General features: G+C 39.1%; 1 protein-coding gene across 1 annotated transcript in view; it reads left to right on the forward strand.

The window, feature by feature from the left end:
* itfg1 (integrin alpha FG-GAP repeat containing 1) overlaps positions 1 to 19,374 on the forward strand; it is a 144,713-nt gene that overhangs the window by 53,515 nt on the left and 71,824 nt on the right. Inside the window, exon 9 of the mRNA XM_082162167.1 lies at positions 8,283 to 8,377. Within this exon, the coding sequence (XP_082018293.1) occupies positions 8,283 to 8,377 (95 nt within the window). The remainder of the gene's footprint in view (positions 1 to 8,282; positions 8,378 to 19,374) is intronic.

The following is a 19,374-nucleotide window of genomic DNA, read 5'->3' on the forward strand; positions in this document are numbered from 1 at the left end:
TTTTTTAACAGAGGTATTGTTGTAGACAATATTATTTTGGTTATTGATTAAAAAAAAAAAGGTTCGCTAAATTGGGTGATTGATCAACTAAAATCAGGTTCTGGTCTACTAAAGTGCAGAATCCAGATCAAGCTGCAAGAACTGTGAGAGTCGCACCCTTCAGCACGTGTAGGCTACAGTGCAAAAGAATTATAATTCATGAGTATGCACTGTCAGAATGTAGTCACTCTTGACATGGACGTGTCATTATGAATGCACAACATATGTTAGACAAAATTCTCCATCTGCTCTATCAGGATGGTAATTGCTCTTTTCTTTTTTTACACGTGACAGCCAAATGCATTATTCATTAGCTGAATGATATGTAATACTACAGCGCAGTCAGGAAGGTAGCGAATGGCAGAGACGGCCTTTTTTACCTTTTTTTTTTTTCTTGCTTGAAGTCAATGTGATGTGGCATTTAACACCCAGTCATTGTGACATTCTCTGTGTGTGTGTGTGTGTGTCGTGAAGGACTTTTGTTGTGTGTTTCTAGAGCTAATAGACGTATGCATGTGTACTGTATAGCAGGAAGCAGTAGTCATTAGCAGCAATAAGCAACTTGCTCACAGTAGTCCTCTACAGTACACATACACATACACGTGCTTTGATTCTCACACAGACACACACACTGTCACATTTAGTCTGTCCTTCTGTACTTGGAGAGAAAGCTCTTAAAGATACAGAAAACAAAAGCCAGCATAGATTCTCTATCTCAAGAGTGAAAGGCAGACTTACTCTGATGGCTGGTGAAATATGTTTTATAGAACAAACATCCCTTGAAATCAGCTAGACTGTGGAGACCAGCAAAAAAAATTTTTTATTTATTTAACATACTACTGTACATAATAATGTCAGGAACACTTTATTTCGATAGTTCACTTTAAACAGGAAGGGTGGCTGGCCGCACACTGATCCACTCAGTACTGAAAGTCTACAAAAACTTCTTTTTTTTTTTTTAAATTGCATCGTGCAAAAAAGTGCAAAGTGCATGTGGGTTAAAAACAAAATAGACACCAGCAAGCAAACGTTTCAGCACATTGCTATCTTCAGTGCTCATTTAGCAAACAACATTCACCCTTTTTAAGTTAGATAGTTCACTTTAGACATTCTACTAACTGTAAGTAATGACTGGTAGTTTACATGTTGTTGCTAGAGTATTAGTAGACTGTAGTAAATGTTGATGGTCCCCCAAAAGACATTCTACTGACTGTAAGTAACTCTAATAAGAGTTAACTGACATGTACTTGCAAAGTTACTTATAGTTAGTAGTAGAATGTGTGGACCATCGAAATAAAGTGCAATCACAATGTCTTAATTCAAACTAAGGGTTTGCAAGGAGGGCAAAAAGAGAGGGGAAAAAATATGTAGCAAAAGGTTTTAGGGCTATTAAAGATCATTTGCTAACTTAAAACATTAATTAAATATTTTTAAATACAATAAAAATAACACATTAACTAATTGATTAATTTACAAATTGTTCATGTTTTATAATGTTTTCTAAAGACTGGCCAGAAATATATATTTTTTATTATTTTGACAGCCATTGTGTTCATCTCTCTTTTCTTGCAACATACAGTACATCTGTTTAAGAATATTTTGTATTTGTGTTCTCGACACTGTCACCTTCAGCTTATTCACTGGGATTTGGCAATATTCTCTGTAAAAAAAATAACATAAAATAAAATCTTGCACAGTGTATATATATTGGTCTTTTAAACATGTAAATATATTAGGACTGTCACAATATCAGATTTTATCGACATTATTATCATAGCCTAAAGTAGTGGTTCTCAACGGGGCCGTTGGAAGCAATATTTTTGAAAGGGGGGCATTCTGGTGTTAATGGGGGGCGTTCTTGAGTTAAAATATATAACGCAAATTTTTTGGTTCATTTACTTGTATTAATTTTAAGCATTTAGTAATTTATTTGTAATAAACACTTTAACTGGGCTATTTAAAAAGTGTTAGGACTATGTATATGTTAAATTATGTTGTAAAACATGCGAGTGTGATGTCATATTGTATGTGCACGCGCATTTATGGGTATTTAAGGGTAGAAAGAGTACGTCAGCAGCGCTAAAAAAAAAATAAATAAAAAAACTTCGTCCGCAGCCGCTCTACTCCTGACCGCAAGTCCACTGTCAGTGTTGTAGGTAGGCACTAGGTAGGTTTTTTGTGTTCATTTCTATTGCATTACGATTGAAAGCAGTAAAAGATCCAGGCAAGACAAGATTAAAAATTTTTACTTGCAAAATAATTACATTCTAAATTTAGAATGCCTAACATTCTAAAATCTTCCAGTTTAATGCAACATGTATCCTAAGCTATGTATCGTTACTTTTGCAACAACTCTATTATTTTTCCAGTCATAGACCAGCGCTCTAGCACTGACTAGAATCAGCATTCACGTGCTCAAAAATGTGTTTCGCGCTGACAACAATCCGGTGGTGCCTAGAATCCCGCAGCAGAGGAATGGAAAGTTGACAAGCCATTAAAAAGTACTGACTTCAGAAACACTTACATTTTTTTCAAATATTTTTAAATAAATCATGTTCCCATTCACTCCGGCGACGAATTTTAAAATGAATTAAACTAAATTCTAGGGATGCACGATGATATCGGCACAATATCGGTATCGGCCGATAAAAGCTTTAAATGACCATCATCGTCATCGGCCGATATGAATATTTCTGCCGATGAGCCTTGCCGATAGGGTAGCGTGTTTCCTATGTGCACGTGACGACCATGAATGTAGCATGAGCGCCAGCAACTTAAACTTCCAACATGTGGAGGCATTTCGAGCATGGGCGTCAGTTTGGTTTGAAATGTGCTGGGGACAGAGACGCATTCGCAAGTGCATTTTCAGAAGTGCTGGGTACAATGGCGCAGTCATTTTTTTTCTCTTTCGTGCAGGTCATGTTTTGAAAGACGATGTCCTGTAGCTTACTAATGTAAGCTCTCCAAGCTACTATGCTCTCTACAGAGCATAAAATATTCATTTTATTTTATTTTTCGTGTTCGCATTTATGAGGAAAAACAGTGACCGGACGTGAGCGCTCTGAAAGCGACACTAAAAGAGGCTGCTTTAAAACTTTCACAGAGACCTCAAACAGAAAGCACAAAGCCTTTCTAAGTGAATTTCGTTTTGTATTAATTGTATCTTAATTTTAATCAATGTTTCATCAACCAATTGCCTGGATTTAATAAATAATAAGTAAATCAGATAATAAATAATAGATATCACGACACGGAGGGGCACGCGATTGAACTGGAGTTAGTCTCATAAATGAAACGAAACTCGGCATAGCCTACTTGCCTCACAGACCTGAGAAATATATCTATTATCTACAGAACGCTTGAAATCATATTTTTAAACCGAACAATTCAAAACGAAAGAAAACTATGTAATCCGAAATGTGCATTTCTCTCTGGCGCGTTCACTACTGCGAAGATCGCGAGTCATCGTCAACTTCATCTTTGCAGCCGACACGAAAAACACTTGTTTATTAATAAACAATTAAAATGTCTCCTTGCTATATTTGACATATTCATAATCATTACTTTTGCGGTTCTTTGTGACTGCTTTTAGTTGCTTTATTGGCAGCGCCACCCTTAGGCTATGTTACATGAACGCGTCACCACTGCATCAGCACCGAAAACAGGGAAGCATTTGGTAGACCTGTTCAAGTAGAAGATGTAGCCTATATTTTTTATTTGAAAATGTATTTTTATTTATTTTACTCCTAAGGACTGAAGTTTGAAGTCTGAACTTAAAAATAAAATGTGACACTGGCATATCATTTATTCTCCAAGTGAAATAATTTACTTATTTTTCAGGGGTGAATGTCTGTCTACATTTGTAAAATTATACATTTATGGTAGAATCAAATGTTGTTTTGTTTGTCTTGTGTATTGCCTTATCTACAACACATGAGTGTAATACGGTGAAGGTACAGGAGAGAGACTTGGATTTCTCTTCAGTAAAATTAAAGTGTAAATATATCAGGGGGAAAATGTGTATACATATATATCGGTATCGGCATCGGACAAAATTTGTTTGAAAATATCGGCATATCGAATATCGGCCAAAATGCAATATTGTGCATCCCTTCTAAATTCTATTTAAAAGGTAAAACCTTTACATTTTTAGGCATTAACTAATTCCAATCCCTAATGCCAAAAAGTGTTCTTTGTTCGGCAAGTAATTTACTGGTCAGGCATTATTGTTAACTCGCAAGACAGTAAGGAGAAAATGACAATTTGATGGATAATATTCTGCAATCACATTTTGGTAATGTATTCATTCCGCCATCACATCTGAGTGCGAAACGCTGCTTGGGTAGTTTCAAGATATAAAAATAATTAATAATACAATAATAATTTGATCATATGGGTTTATTCTTGTTAGAAGATTTTTTTTTTTTACTGATTATGAACACAAATTAGGGGCGTTCAGGGACCTGGATATTGGATAGGGGGCGCTGGCCCAAGAAAGGTTGAGAACCACTGGCCTAAAGGATTCACGAAAACAGTATTGTTGCAATATAGTAAACAATAGAAATTCTAAAAGAAAACAATGCCATGAGAATCAAGTCCAGAGCTATGATAACTGAGCTTTAACAACACAAGATCTTAATGTAACATTTCCTGTTTCAGGGCTAGCAAACTTGTAAATGCAACTCACTCTATCTACCATGGCAATATCTGCAGGATAATGGAGGCAAAGGTTGGTGAACAGGTTGTGGTGTTGCACCCTTTTGTGCTCACTGTTGATAGGCACTTCCTGTAGACTTTTTTAAGGAATCTATAAAACTCCACAATGGTGAGCTAACTTTTTTTCAGGTGCAGGTAAAGTGTCTCTTTTTCCATCGGTCATCTCCTCTGAAGTGATTTTTTGCAGCAGTAGTAACTACGTACACAGAGCGTCGACATATTTTTTCAGTTTTATGACGGGTGGCAACCAGTGTTGCAATACTGCCACCTACTATATGACTGGTGCTGGATTGTTTATGATATTAAGTATGTGCAGTAATAACATGATATCAATTTTAAATTTTTCAAACTGGTCAATACCGGTAATATATAAACTGCGACAACCATAATATATATACAGTGCTGGTCAGAATTATTTGCCCCCTTGGTAAATATGATCAAAGATGGCTGTAAAAAATAAATCTGCATTGTTAATCCTTTTGATATTTTATTTAAAAAATTAGCAAAAATCGAACCTTTCATTGAAGTAAAAGAATTGAAAGTGGGTGGAAAATCACATTATGAAATAAATGTTTTTCTCCAAAACACGTTGGGAACAATTATTTGCCCCCTTTTATTAAATACTTTTTGCAACCTCCTTTTTCCAAGATAACAGCTCTGAGTCTTCTCCTATAATGCCTGATGAGTTTGGAGAACACCTGACAAGAGATCAGAGACCATTCCTCCATACAGAATCTCTCCAGATCCTTCAGATTCCCAGATCCATGTTGGTGCTGCTTCTTTTCAGTTGAGCCCACTCATTTTCTATAGGGTTCAGGTCAGGGACTGGGATGGCCATTGCAGATGCTTGGTTTTGTGCTCAGTGACCCATTTTTGTTTTGAGTTTGATGTTTGTTTTTGGATCACTGTCCTGTTGGAAGATCCAAACATGGCCCGTTATAAGATTTCTAGCAGAGGTTGTCAGGTTTTGATTTTTTTATCTGTTGGTATTTGATCGAATCCATGATGCCATGTATCTGAACAAGATGTCCAGGACCTCTGGCAGAAAATTAGGCCCACGAGCATTAAAGATACAGCAGAGTATTTAATTATGACCGCCGCTAGCGTAGCTAGCCGGTCATATAGGGATTGTCAAAGTTTTTTTTTTTTTTTTTTTTTTGTCACCTTACTGAATTTTTCGTCAACGATACCAGGGACACCGAAGCACCGGGGAACATGAAATTTGGTGGGCATGTAGCCCCACTAGACTTCTACGGAAAAATTTCGTTTGGTCCCCGGGGGCCACTCCCCCCCCGCGCTGGGCCCCCCCAAACCCCAAAAAATGCAGTTTTTCCTAAATAACTACCTGAACTGTGGCACCGAGGATGAAGAAATTTTTATGGTATGTTCGTCTACTAGACTTTTACGGAAAAATTTCGTTTGGTCCCCGGGGGCCACTCCCCCCTCCCCGCGCTGGGGCCCCCGTAAATTTTTCGTCAACGATACCAGGGACACCGAAGCACCGGGGAACATGAAATTTGGTGGGCATGTAGCCCCACTACACTTCTACGGAAAAATTTCGTTTGGTCCCCGGGGGCCACTCCCCCCCCGAGCTGGGCCCCCCCAAACCCCAAAAAATGCAGTTTTTCCTAAATAACTACCTGAACCGTGGCACCGAGGATGAAGAAATTTTTATGGTATGTTGGTCTACTAGACTTTTAAGGAAAAATTTCGTTTGGTCCCCGGGGGCCACTTCCCCCCCCCTGCGCTGGGGCCCCCGTAAATTTTTCGTCAACGATACCAGGGACACCGAAACACCGGGGAACATGAAATTTGGTGGGCATGTAGCCCCACTAGACTTCTACGGAAAAATTTCGTTTGGTCCCTGTACAATTTAGTGACTGTACACTCATCGGCCTGTAGATGGTGCTGTTGAGCGAAGGGTTGCTGGTTTAGGATGATACTGTCACACACACACATGCAGGAATACAAACAAACGCAAGCATGCACACACACTGACATCCACACGCACAGACACACACCCATACACACACATACAAATCCACATGCACAGACACACACACACACAAACACACACGCGCACACATGTACGCACACATACATACACGCACAGACACACACACACACACACACAGACACACACATACACAAATACACACACATACACACACACACACACACACACACACACACACACACACACAGACATGCACATACTATTACTTTTTTTAGGTATATACATAAACACGCAATACAGCCAAATTACTCCACGTCATTTATTTTTGTGGAAAGCCAGTGCAGGCCTGAGCGGCGGTCATATTTTGTACCGCGATGCGGTACATCTAGTTTTATACATTATACATTTTATACCCATGTTAAGTGTTTGCTGCCAAAAAGCTCTTTTTTTAAAACCAAGCATCTGCAATGGCCATCCCAGTCCCTTACCTGAACCCTATAGAAAATGAGTGGGCTGAACTGAAGAGAAGAAGCGCCAACATGGATCTGGGAATCTGAAGGATCTGGAGAGATTCTGTATGGAGGAATGGTCTCTGATCTCTTGTCAGGTGTTCTCCAAACTCTTGAGGCATTATAGGAGAAGACCCAGAGCTGTTATCTTGGAAAAAGGAGGTTGCAAAAAGTATTTAATAAAAGGGGGCAAATAATTATTCCCAACACATTTTGGAGAAAAACTGTTATTTCATAATGTGATTTTCCCCCCACTTTCAGTTATTTTACTTCAATGAAAGGTTAGATTTTTGCATTTTTTTAAGATTAAAATATCAAAAGGATAAACAATGCAGATTTATTTTTTACAGACATCTTTGATCATATTTACCAAGGGGGCAAATAATTCTGACCAGCACTGTAGATACCTTTATATTTGAGTAAGCTGCCTTTATATATTATCAAACCCATGACTGACATTGTGAGCATCATGCTTTACAGGTTGCACTACAGGAATCTGAAAGTGGAAAGTCCCCACCATGATGGAAAAGCGTGTGTGTGTTTGTGCGTGCGTGTGTGTGTGCGTGTGTGTGCGTGTGTGTGTTTGTGCGTGTGTGTGCATGTGCGCATGTACTTCTGTCTCTCCACAGGCTGCCAGTCTGATCTACGTGGCTATTTTGTGTGTGGTAGATCCTATGAATGTCAATGCATATCTCCTATTTAGTTTTTTACTGCTGCTCCCTCCAGTTCTCTTTTTTTTCTTTCTTTTTTTTTCTTGATTTATGTTATTCCTTTCCCGATTTATTAATATTACTTATTAATAATAGTTGCTTTGTGTCAAGCATGCAAGTGGTAAACATGAAGGAATAAAGACTCAGGGACATAATTTTGACACCAGAACAAACTGCTACGCACCAGGCTGCTACACACTTCATTACACATGCTCAAGATCACATGATGTTATCTCCATATGCTGGATTCAGGAGCATTATAAAGCTAATTAAAATATGCATTAGTGTATCATATACCTCATTTTACACCTTCCATTCTCACTTACTCTCTCTTTTTCTGTTTTTACTCAGACGGTGACGGCTCCCAAGACCACCTATTGCCGGTCTGTATGGATGATGCATGTGGCAAAAGTGCAATTTACCTAGCCAAGACTGGAGGGACAGAGGTACGCAAGCCTTCCATTATTACTCTGTCACACTCCTTCGCTCACCATTTCATTCATTTGCATGTGATCTGTCAGCGAGGTCAGTGAGGTTTCAGAGGTGCTATGAGGATAGTGACAGCATGAGCTCAATAGCCAGCATTTCGACAAAACGTGATACATTAAATTAAATTACACAAAATATTCATACACACCATACACGTACACATAAGAATAGGTAGACGTCGCTAATCCACGTTCAACAGTCTAATTGATACCGGCACAAAAGAGTTTTTAAACCTGTTCTATGCCTTCTTCCAGACGGTAAGAGTTCATAACAGGGAATAGAGTACATGAAACGGGTCACTTAAAATCCTTTTAGCCTCATTCAATGTACATTTCTCATACAGAGTGGGATAGTCTTTCAGTCCAATAATTTTTATTGCAACCCAATAATAAGAAGAAATGTTTCTTGAGCAGCAAATCAGCATATTAGAATGATTTCTGAAGGATCATGTGAAGACTAATGCTGAAAATTCAGCTTTACCATCAAAAGTAAAAATCACATTTTAAAATGTTTTGAAGTGGAAAAAAACGTTATTAGAAATTGTAATGTTTGTACGTTTGTTATATAATACCAAATAAATCCAACCTTGGTGAGCAAAAGAGATCAATTTCAAAAACATTAAAAAAAAATCCTACTAACCCCAAACCTTTGAACTGTAGTGTATATTTGTGATATAATAATCATTCTCCTCACATATGAAAGAAATTCTCTCTGCTAATGTTGTAAATTATACAGGGTAGTGTTTCAGACTGATTCAAACCGATGATTCTGTTTGGCTACTTTTTGAGCAACGTTGCTGGGCAATGTTGCCGAGCGATGTTGTTTGGGCACTTTCCCATTGAGAATGGGTAACAAATTTCTATCTAGATAATTTAGATCGGTCGTGGCCCCTGTGTCTCACCTGGTTGCCTGTTGATGGCAACATTGCCCAGCAACATTGCTCAAAAAGTTGCCCTGTGCATCATCACCTTAAGGGTATGTTCTCAACTGGCAGGTTTGTTTAGATTAAAACAAACTCTAGTACTAATAAGTGTAAACGCTGCCATCCGAACCTTGGTGCGCACCAAACAAGCAGACCGAGCCCCGTGAAAAGGTGCACTTCTAAACAAACTCCAGTGCGATTCGACTGAAATATGAATGTAAAATGGACCAAAGATATCTAAACGATCCAAAAACAGGACGTGATGTCACAAGATACAGTTAAGTACAGGCATTGGAACTGCATTTTCTTGCAGAAGGTCATTGTTTGTGTTTGTAACAGAGGAATTCCTAGCGCTGGTTTGACGGTGTGAACGCTTAGCAAACCAGGAATAAATGCATCATTTTCTTTTTTTCGTATGGACCAAAAGAACCAGGATAACCAAACTACAAACGAACAGTGAACACACCAAACTACAATGTACAGTGAACACACTATACTTTAACCCAGCCCTAATTTTGTATGGATGTATGGATTGTCTGTAAGTGAAAAATGAAATTGTGGATTATCAGATGAATGAATGGAGGGATTGTCAGTTGTCAATTGATGGATTGATCGTTCTGTATAATCAATGGATCTCATAAGGAACATTCAGGAAATCTTCTGGAATGCAGAGTAAATATTATTTACCGCATATATGAATATTCAAATGAAGATTATAATAGCAGCTTATAATAATAATAATGGCGTATAGTTATTTAGAGCTCATTGTGTAAAGGCCTGCTGTGGGCTGGCAGCTCATGCTCTTAACTGAATGTCAACTTCACAGTGGAAGGCAGCGGTTATCTCGCTGTCCTCACACACATACACACACACACACAGACAGTCCGCCTGTCACAGGCCTTGGAACCAGAGAGAAAGGGAACAAAGATGGACGGAGACGAGGAGAGGGCAAGAATGTAAAGGGCGGGGAACACGTGTCAGCTTTTGTCCGCCTGCCACATGCGCTAGTCTTCACCATCAGATACACTGAAAGGAAAGAAAAGTTGGACTCTTTCATTATTTTCCCATTTGTCCATCCTTTCTCTTTGTCCATTATTGGTCTTCCTTTCTTTCTTCGAGGTTCTCCTTCCATTCTTTTTAGCGTTCAGAAAACAGCTATCTGCATTGGTTTGAAAGCACTTATTTAACGCTGCCAAATAATGAACAAGACTGATATAGACATAGCAGCACACATGGTGTATTGAAAAGACAAGATAAAAAGAAAACAAACACTTGACAAAAGATAGAGAATAACAAAAGACACGCTTGTGTTATAGTCAAAGAACTGCAGTCTATGATTTAATTGGCCCAGGGGTTTCTTTGTTTTTAAGCATGTTTTGTGTGTACTGGTGGGTGTGTGTCTGCTAATCACACAAATGTTCTCTCTCACACACAAAGTCTGCTAAATAAACTCATTCTCTCTGTTTTCCTTTCCAGCTCATCTGCTTAATATTGACAGTGTAAACACATGTAACATCACACTCATTAGAGTGATTGGGGACAGCGATTGTCATTACACTCACTCACTCACTCACTCACTCACTCACTCACACACACATACACAAATTTTACTGGCTTTATAAATGTGCATTTCCCAGTCACTTGTGTTGTTAATAAAGGTGGTGCGTGTATGTAATTTTTTTAATATTAAAAGTAAAATATTTTTTCTATTTTTGTTTGAAGGGGACCTATTATGCAAAATTCACTCTTACATGGTGTTTGAACATAAAGGTGTGTCGGCAGTGTGTGTACTCAACCACCCTATAATGGTAAAAATCCACCCACTCCTTTTTTTAATCCCTGTTAATCATAAGCAGTCTAGCAGTGTGATGTCACAAATGCATAGGCCCCGCCCACGACTGCTGACAGACTCCACCCTATTAGCTTAGACCCCACCCTGAGTGAGCTGTACACATTCCACCATGTTTATCCCCTAGCCAGAGCATTTAACAGCAGCATTCAATTAAGAAATGTATTCTTATTAAAGCTATTATAGTTATTCAATCAAGAGCAGTGTGTGATTTTTCTGTTTCTTTTGTTTTATGATTCATATTAACAGCATATATAGCAGTAGGTACTGTATATTACACTGCTTTAATACACAGATCTAATATACACATGCGATTTCTTTTCAGGCTGTTTACGTTCAAAGACAAAACCGACCGTGTTTATGTGAACTTTGTGTGTTTTTGACATAACCTTCTGTGTATTTGACAGTTTAAGCGCAATAAGATCTAAAAGAGAACTTAGTTTAATACTCACGGTACGCACCGTCTGACAGCCAGTTTTCTGTGCTCGTGCTTCGGATGTGTGCGCTCAGAAAACCTTACATCAGAAGTTTAGACTGATATGGCTTTAAAAGTAACAGGCCGCCAGGATATTGACTGGGTCCAGGATATTCAATCATATTACTTCAGTTTTGGAGTCCTTACACTAGCTCCCAATCAGATTCCGAGTTGATTTTAAAATGTTCATGCTGACATATAAAGCATTGCATGGCTTGGCTCCACAATTTTTATTTGAATTGTTAAATTCCTGTACCCCAAATCGTAGATTGCAATCTTCACAATCAATCTTGTTAGTTGGCGGTTTTTAAATAAATATTGTTTGATAATTTCTTTAAAAATGCTATCCAAACACACAGATCCCTCATAGACTTGCTTTAGAATAAAGGAAAAGCTTTAAAATTGTGGATAGCAACAGTTAAGGTAGGATTGTTTAGAGATGATTTCAAGGTGAGGGGCATCTAAGCAAATTAAATTTACCATAAACTAAGGCTTATCTTTACCCTGAAGTACTACCCTAAAATCTATATTTTTTCTCTTTATGAAAAGGTTTAGCTTCTAACATTTGAGACAATTTCAGTAATTGTGTCCTCAAAAGTGAAGCTACAGTAGTTCAGAAACACTCAAATTGTGTTTTGTATTGAACATTTTGACGATGAGACATCTCATTTCCTGAGATTGATTTTTGCATGTGGTTTACACCTGTTTGTTTTTCACCTTAAATGGGTGCCTGGATCATAGACGTGGTTCCCAGATTCGAAAAGAATGAGAGAAAGACTTTGGGATCACCACAGAATTAAACTATCCCTTAAGCTGCAATGCAGCAAAGCAGCATCCATAAAACATGGCGGGTGAGAGAAAAAGAGATGGGGAGGAAATGATGGAGAGCGAGGCAATAGATTGTCTGTGGTGGTGGAATTGAGCGTCTGTGTACGTGTGTATTGAATTTCAACAGAGTCATGAGGGAGTGAACGGGGGAAGGAGGGAGGAATGGACCCTTTCATAGGCTGAGCTGCTCTCTCTTTCAGCCCGGGGCGTCTCACACTTATTCATTTCATTTTCATGTACTCTGTAATAGCAACTTTGTTTCCAGCTTGGCAGCATCAGCTGAGTGTGACAGGCCATTTATTTCATACTTTTTTTTTCTCAGAGGAGTATAAATAAAATTTGAACTCACTATCATGGCTCACACTCCGAGTACTGCTAGCCCTGCTGTGTGCGTGTGTGTGTCTGTCTGTGTCTGTCTGTGTGTGTATGTGTCTGTCTGTGTTGTCTGTCTGTCTGGGTATTTGCTATCTATGTATCTTGTGAGTCTGAAATCACCTAAAGCATCAGTCTCTGAGCAGTTTGTTTAACGGTATTCATCAGTGTAAGTGCAGATGTGGCTTTGTATCTGGTTGTTTCCGTTTATCCTGACACCTCTAAATGATCAGAAGGAAATGTCCTGTGGGCAAAGCTACTAAGGGCAAAATTTTTCAGACATCCGTGTAAAGACATATCCTGTACTGAGCCGTTGCCGCACTCAGAGGAGGTTAGATTGGCCATTATCTGCTTACAGGGTACTGAGGCCTTCATTTTCTCTTTCGCTCAGGCAGCTGGTGATTCTGTCAGTACTCATGCCGTCCCACTCCCCTAGTGTCACAGCACCACCTGTTCAGCTTGTGTGCTGCCACTCATGAGTTGTTAGTCGACCCACACAGAATCTGAATAGTTCTTAACATTAGCTAAACTGATTAAGGGGGAATGTGTGCAGATATGAATATGGTAAAATGTGTTATGGGAGCTGAGATGGCTGCGCTTATTGGCAGCTGAAAGTGTTATCAGAAATTAGCCAAAATAGAAGTTTTACCTGATGGGCAGAACCTCCTAAAAGAGTTTTCCATGGATTCGATAAGACATGCACATTTTGATTCCACTTATTGATTCCTGTGATTTTAAATCATTCAAGCGCAAGAAGACGTGAAAGGGAACTCAATTCAGTATTTGTGCGCTGTTTTCTGTACTGTGCACTAGAGGTTGCACAGACTAGTCGAGTTCTCAGCTCTGCCATGATGCTTTAAACTTGACATCGACTAGTCGCTGATCATGGACTATAGAGGGCGCATCAGGATAGGAAATCTTTTAAGTCCACTTTTACGCTTCGTTTCCAACAGTTAAAATGACAAATAAATGCATGCAGTACTCCGAGAGCACTCCACAAGATTTGTTTGATTATACCACCTGGATGCTCAAAATTGATTGGGTGAATGCATGTTTTAAACAGCTTATTGTACAGGTAAGTTTCTAAATGCGCTGCTGCTTTGGAACGCTCTCACATACAGACAGTAGCTCGCACATCACGTGCTGATCTTTCGCGTTGTCTTGCACTAGAATGGTCAAATACACACACTATTGTCAAAATATCCTCATAAACAGGTCTTGTCTTAAGTGAACGTAAACATTTGAGAAAGAAATTGGATTTTTGTCAGTATATCGGATCTGTGCATTCGGTCTTAGTGACAGCAGAATTTCTAACACAGCCCTTGATTTCAACCTTAGCTCTTTCCTTAAGTGGCTCAGTTACCGTTTAATATTATGTGCTTTAACATTCACAATTGGGGACAAGTTTTGTCATTAATTTAGTCTTTTTGTCAGTGAAGGGGTGTTTTTGACAAGCCGATCTGGCGCCACTGCGGTTGGATGCAGCACCTATTTTAGATTACCAAACTTCAAACGCCTCTGAAAGACATTTATGCTATGACCTGTACAGATTTGGGTCAAATGGTTCCCATAATAAACAAACCATATGGTAAACCACCACCACATCTCATGTCTACACATGCCACTGAAATAGTACTCTTGTAATTATGGTAATTCTCTGTCATTGAATAACAGTTTATCCTGCAGTAATGACATTGAGATGCATTCTTTCTCAAATGCTCTGTTATTTGTGATTTGTGTTACTTAACCTAAAAAACCAAAAAGTGAAAACATCATCAATACTAATGATTTCTCATTGGAGCTGTGCAGAAGCTGTTGAAATGAATATTGCATATTGCATTACTCTTGGCTGTGTAATACTGATATTTGTTGCCAGTTTGTCACAATAATCATTTACAGAGAAAGCAAAACTGTTGATAATTAATTTATAAATATCACAACTTTACAATTACTTTTTTATCTGTATATGCCCTAATAATTTTAAAAGTGTGGCAAAAGAGGCTTATAGAAAAATAAATATAGGCAATTTAATCAATATTAACAACATAATAAATAAAATGTTACAGGAATAGTTCACCAACAAATTAAAATTCTGTTATAATTTACTCACCCGCATGTCGTTCCAAACCTGTATGACTTACTTTCTTCTGTGAATTTATATTTTTATGTATATATACACTTTCATGTGCCACAGAAAAAAAGAAAGTCATAAAGGTTTGGAATGACATATAATGATAAACTATAAACTATCCCTTTAACATACACTACTGTTCAAAGGTTTAGAAACATTTCTTCTTATTATAAATGTTGAAAACAGTGCTGCTTAATATTTTTGTGGAAATATTTTTTGTCCCAGAATTTTTTGAATAGAAAGTGTAAAAGAACATGATTTATTTGAAATATAAGTCACTTGCAAAATTATAAAAGTCTTTACTGTACTTTTGATCAATTTAATGCATTCTTGCAGAATAAAAGTATTAATTTCTTTTTCTTTTTCTTTTTTTATCTCACTGACCTGAAACGTTTTAATGGTAGTGTAATATTAAAATTATTTTATTTACACATTCATGCAAATTACCTTAATGCTAATTATTAGGAAACTGACCATGGCTAATGAAATGCTCTGCCAACATGTCGCAATACCGCAAGCTGACATTGCAACACAAACTAGACCCCTCACACCAAAATCATCAACAAAGCTTTGTCCAAAACAAGCAATGTATTTTTATCACATCGGTTTCTTGAGGTGTCAAAAGGATGCTAAACTCGCTTTGTTTCACAACTCCCATCCCCCAAACCTGCCAGATCCGCCACTAGTCCTTGTTGCAGCCCTCCTAATTTACAAATTAATCACTGCCTGCAGGTGACCTTCAGTTCTGGACACTTGCAGGTGCCGTGTCTAGTCTTTTCTCTTCAGATGTAATCACTGAATGCTGTAATAACAGCCTGCCCTGTACCCTTCTCCACCTTTCCTGCCATTAACACCTCTGATCTGACATGCTCGTCTCCTGATTCTTGTACCATATTTCATTACAAATTGTGCTTCTCTCCTCTAGGGAGGCTAATGAAGAGACCGTCTGTTGTAGATTCTGTTTCGCATGCAGGGTGGAATGGCATGCGTTCCCTGTAATGCGACGAGCAATGAAGCTTTCTTTCTTTCTTTCTTTCTTTTTCTCCCGGAGTGTCATAAAGATGGCAGTTCATTAGACGTCGCATTTTCATATCATCTGTCAGTGGCACCTATTGATGTAATGGCACCTCGTCTGGTGTCTTCCCGCCGGCGAGCTCTGATTTTAATTTCTCGGCCTAATGAAGTGTCACAGCTGGGATGTGGGAGTGGTGGAAAGCATAGCTCGGCTATAACAGGGACTTTTTGCGCTTTAGTAAACAAAGCCACAGGGATGGAGTCTTGGCAATGCAAACGTGATGATGTCTCTCCGACTGATATGAGGGAAGGAAGAAATGGGCCATTTGTATTCTGTGCACAGCATCTCCTCTATCTAAGATGTCCCATTACTTTTGCCAAGGAAAGGCTATCATGGCTTTCTGCATTAAAGAGATCATTCCCTCTCTCTTCCCCTCTCTGTCACTTTGGCAACAATGATATTGCCTAATTTGCTGACATATCGGCTTTTCGGTCGCATGGTGTTTGCTGGGCTCAAGCCGTCTTTTACACAAATGAGACACTTCAAATGATGTAAGTGGCTCATAACATGACAAACTGTCATGTGTGTCGTGAACAAGCAGAATAAAAACCTATAAAGCTGAAGTAATCGCTAGTGCTGAGGTATCCCATCATTCTTAGTGTCTAGACGCTCAATGCGTTCTGCATTTATGCAGGTCTTTCACAGCTGTGTTCAGCCAATAAACATCAGGAAGCCAAATGAGAAATTGTCGTGTTTTCCATGGTAGTTGGTTAATTACAGAGTGTCTCATTATCCTGGATGACACTGATTAGCTTCCATCTCATTTCTGTTTGATTGAACTTAAGGTGTGTATGTGTGTGCATGTGCTCCAGTTTGGGTTGATTGGGTTAATCAGTAGTGCAGTGGATAGCTGGATGGGAGGCTAATTCTAGCCGAGAGTTACCTCTTTCTTCTCTGTGATCAGCAAGAGGCCCCGTCCCATCGCATATACACTACAAATTACCCGTTCCACTCATTCTTTTCATTTTCAGGCTTTCTAATCGCTTCTCATCCGTCACACACACTCTGGGATGCCAGTCATAGTCTTAGATGTGCAATAGCATCTTTTTGTATGAGTCATGTCAGAAGATCACCTGGTCTGTCAGGTGGACTTTTACCACGAGCAGGATGATAAATGTGCAGAGTCTGCGTTTGAAAGGCCTGACTGATTCTCAGATGAGCTCTCATGTCCTTTAAACAATGAATGGCGTACGCAGGCTTTCTAGGCACCTGCCAGAAGAGTAGCCCAAACCGTCCCTGACCGGTCAGAGAGTCCAGATGGTGGGGAAATACTCTCCCGTTGTATGGCGGCTTAAAATATAATCTGTTTACTAGCCTTGAATTATTGACTTAAACTTGTTCACATTTCTCTAAAAGCTGCTGATAAGCAGTACATTTTGCCAGTCACATACGGTCAGGCTTATTCCTGCGTGAATTCTGCATGGTGCTTTTTACATCCCTCTCTGTGTGACCCTGCCGGCCTCCTACATTCTTCCGTCAACATTACAGTCAAGGGATGCTGCCACATCTAGCATAATGATGTGTGCTGTGCTCTTTGCGAAATGGTACAGGTCGACAATGCCAGCTTGGTTTGCTGCCAACAGTCTTCACTGGCCAGCAGCTAATGCCGCTAAAACCTATTCCACACGGCAGCTGGTTCAGGTTATTTTTAAACTTTGGAAGGATGTTTTCAATGTAGATCAAACCTGCTCATATTCAGGCTTATCATCTACATGCCAAGTTTGGCACATGCAAGCAGCTCTCTTTTATCTGAAAGCAGGACATGTCTCACCATCTAACGCTTGATAGCTTTACTGACTCAGTCATCTCTTAGTCTTTTATGTTTGGTGTTTTCCTCTCTTGCTTTCCCTTAAACCTCTAAAGGCTTGTTCACACCAAGACGAATGTTCGCTGTGAAAATTCAGTGCAATAAACATTTTGAACATTTCGTATTAACGGCTGTTAATACGTCTGTTCAGACCGACACAAACATTTGCATGCCATCAATGCGACATATTGTTTTACGGTGAGGTGTTGTAATCTCTTTTCCTTCAAACTGTGATTAAACCTGACCAACCAATACGATTTTGGTCACATGCACAGAACCACAGCTGTTACTTGGTGGCGCTCGTGAACAGACCATTTTACAAACAACAGTGAATAGTAGATGAAGAATCCGAAAGTAGCTCTCTTTTATCTGTACTCTTGTATTTGGTGTTATTTGATAAATGCCATAGTGAATAGAAGTGTGTACCTGGGTAACCTATTTCTGCTTTTCTGTAAGCGCCACCTACTGTGACAGAGTAATTTTGCATTTTCATTCAGCTCGTCCAAAGTTTTTTACGCATTGGTCTGAACAGACAAATTGCATGTGAAAATTGGGCTGAAATTTCTTGACGAATATTTGAGTTGGTGTGAACGCCCATCTTTAGAATAGTAGTGATCTCAACCATGCATCATTTTGACTGTAGCTATCAGCTAAGGGTCTTGAGTAGACCTGTTGTGTGTTCACCACAATGACAGCCCACAGCTTTGTGATTTCCATCTACCCTCCCTAATAAATCAATAAGGCTTAGCATTAACTGGCAGTCAGCACTGATATAAATCAATTTACACACGCAGACACAGAATGATGGAAGCCGATTGTAGATGGCCACAAGGGCAATGACTGTTTGCATAATCATTACTATGTTGAATGGAAAGAGTCTTCAATTCAGAGGAATTCGGCTGGGAGTTAAGACCATTCTGTGCGAGAGAGAGAGAGATGGTTTTGTTTCTGGATCTGAAGCTTATAATAGTAGAATGGGAATGAAGGACTCTGGGATAGCTCTCACACACAGAACAGAACCGAATGTGTGCATGCATTTTATCATGCCCCAACACGTACCAGCATGTACACCCACTCAGTGTCTTTTCATAAGGGTCATTTGTTTTATTTGAATTGGTATTGAGGTGCTGCACCATAATGACCCTAGTTTAGAAATGGTTTGCCAAACATTTCAAATTTAAAACCCTGTCTGTATTTCCACTTAGTTATGATGAGCCCATCAGTAAGTGCGCCGATAAGCTGTCATAACATCTCATAACCTATTTTAACAGCCCATCAGTCAGGACTGCTTACTTAGGACCTCTGGTGGGGGTTGAGGTCTGGCTCAGCAGTCCTATGGGAGGGAAGCACTCACAGCTTGGGACAGTTCATTAACTGTGAGAGAGAGAGAGAGAGAGAGAGAGAGAGAGAGAGAGAGAGAGAGAGAGAAATTGGTAATAGGTGAGGGTATCGTGTTTGGGTATAAAAGTAGCATTCACAAAATGCTCAGTCTTTG

Source organism: Leuciscus leuciscus (assembly GCF_965113295.1).
Source record: "Leuciscus leuciscus genome assembly, chromosome: 2".
Lineage (NCBI taxonomy): Eukaryota > Metazoa > Chordata > Actinopteri > Cypriniformes > Leuciscidae > Leuciscus > Leuciscus leuciscus.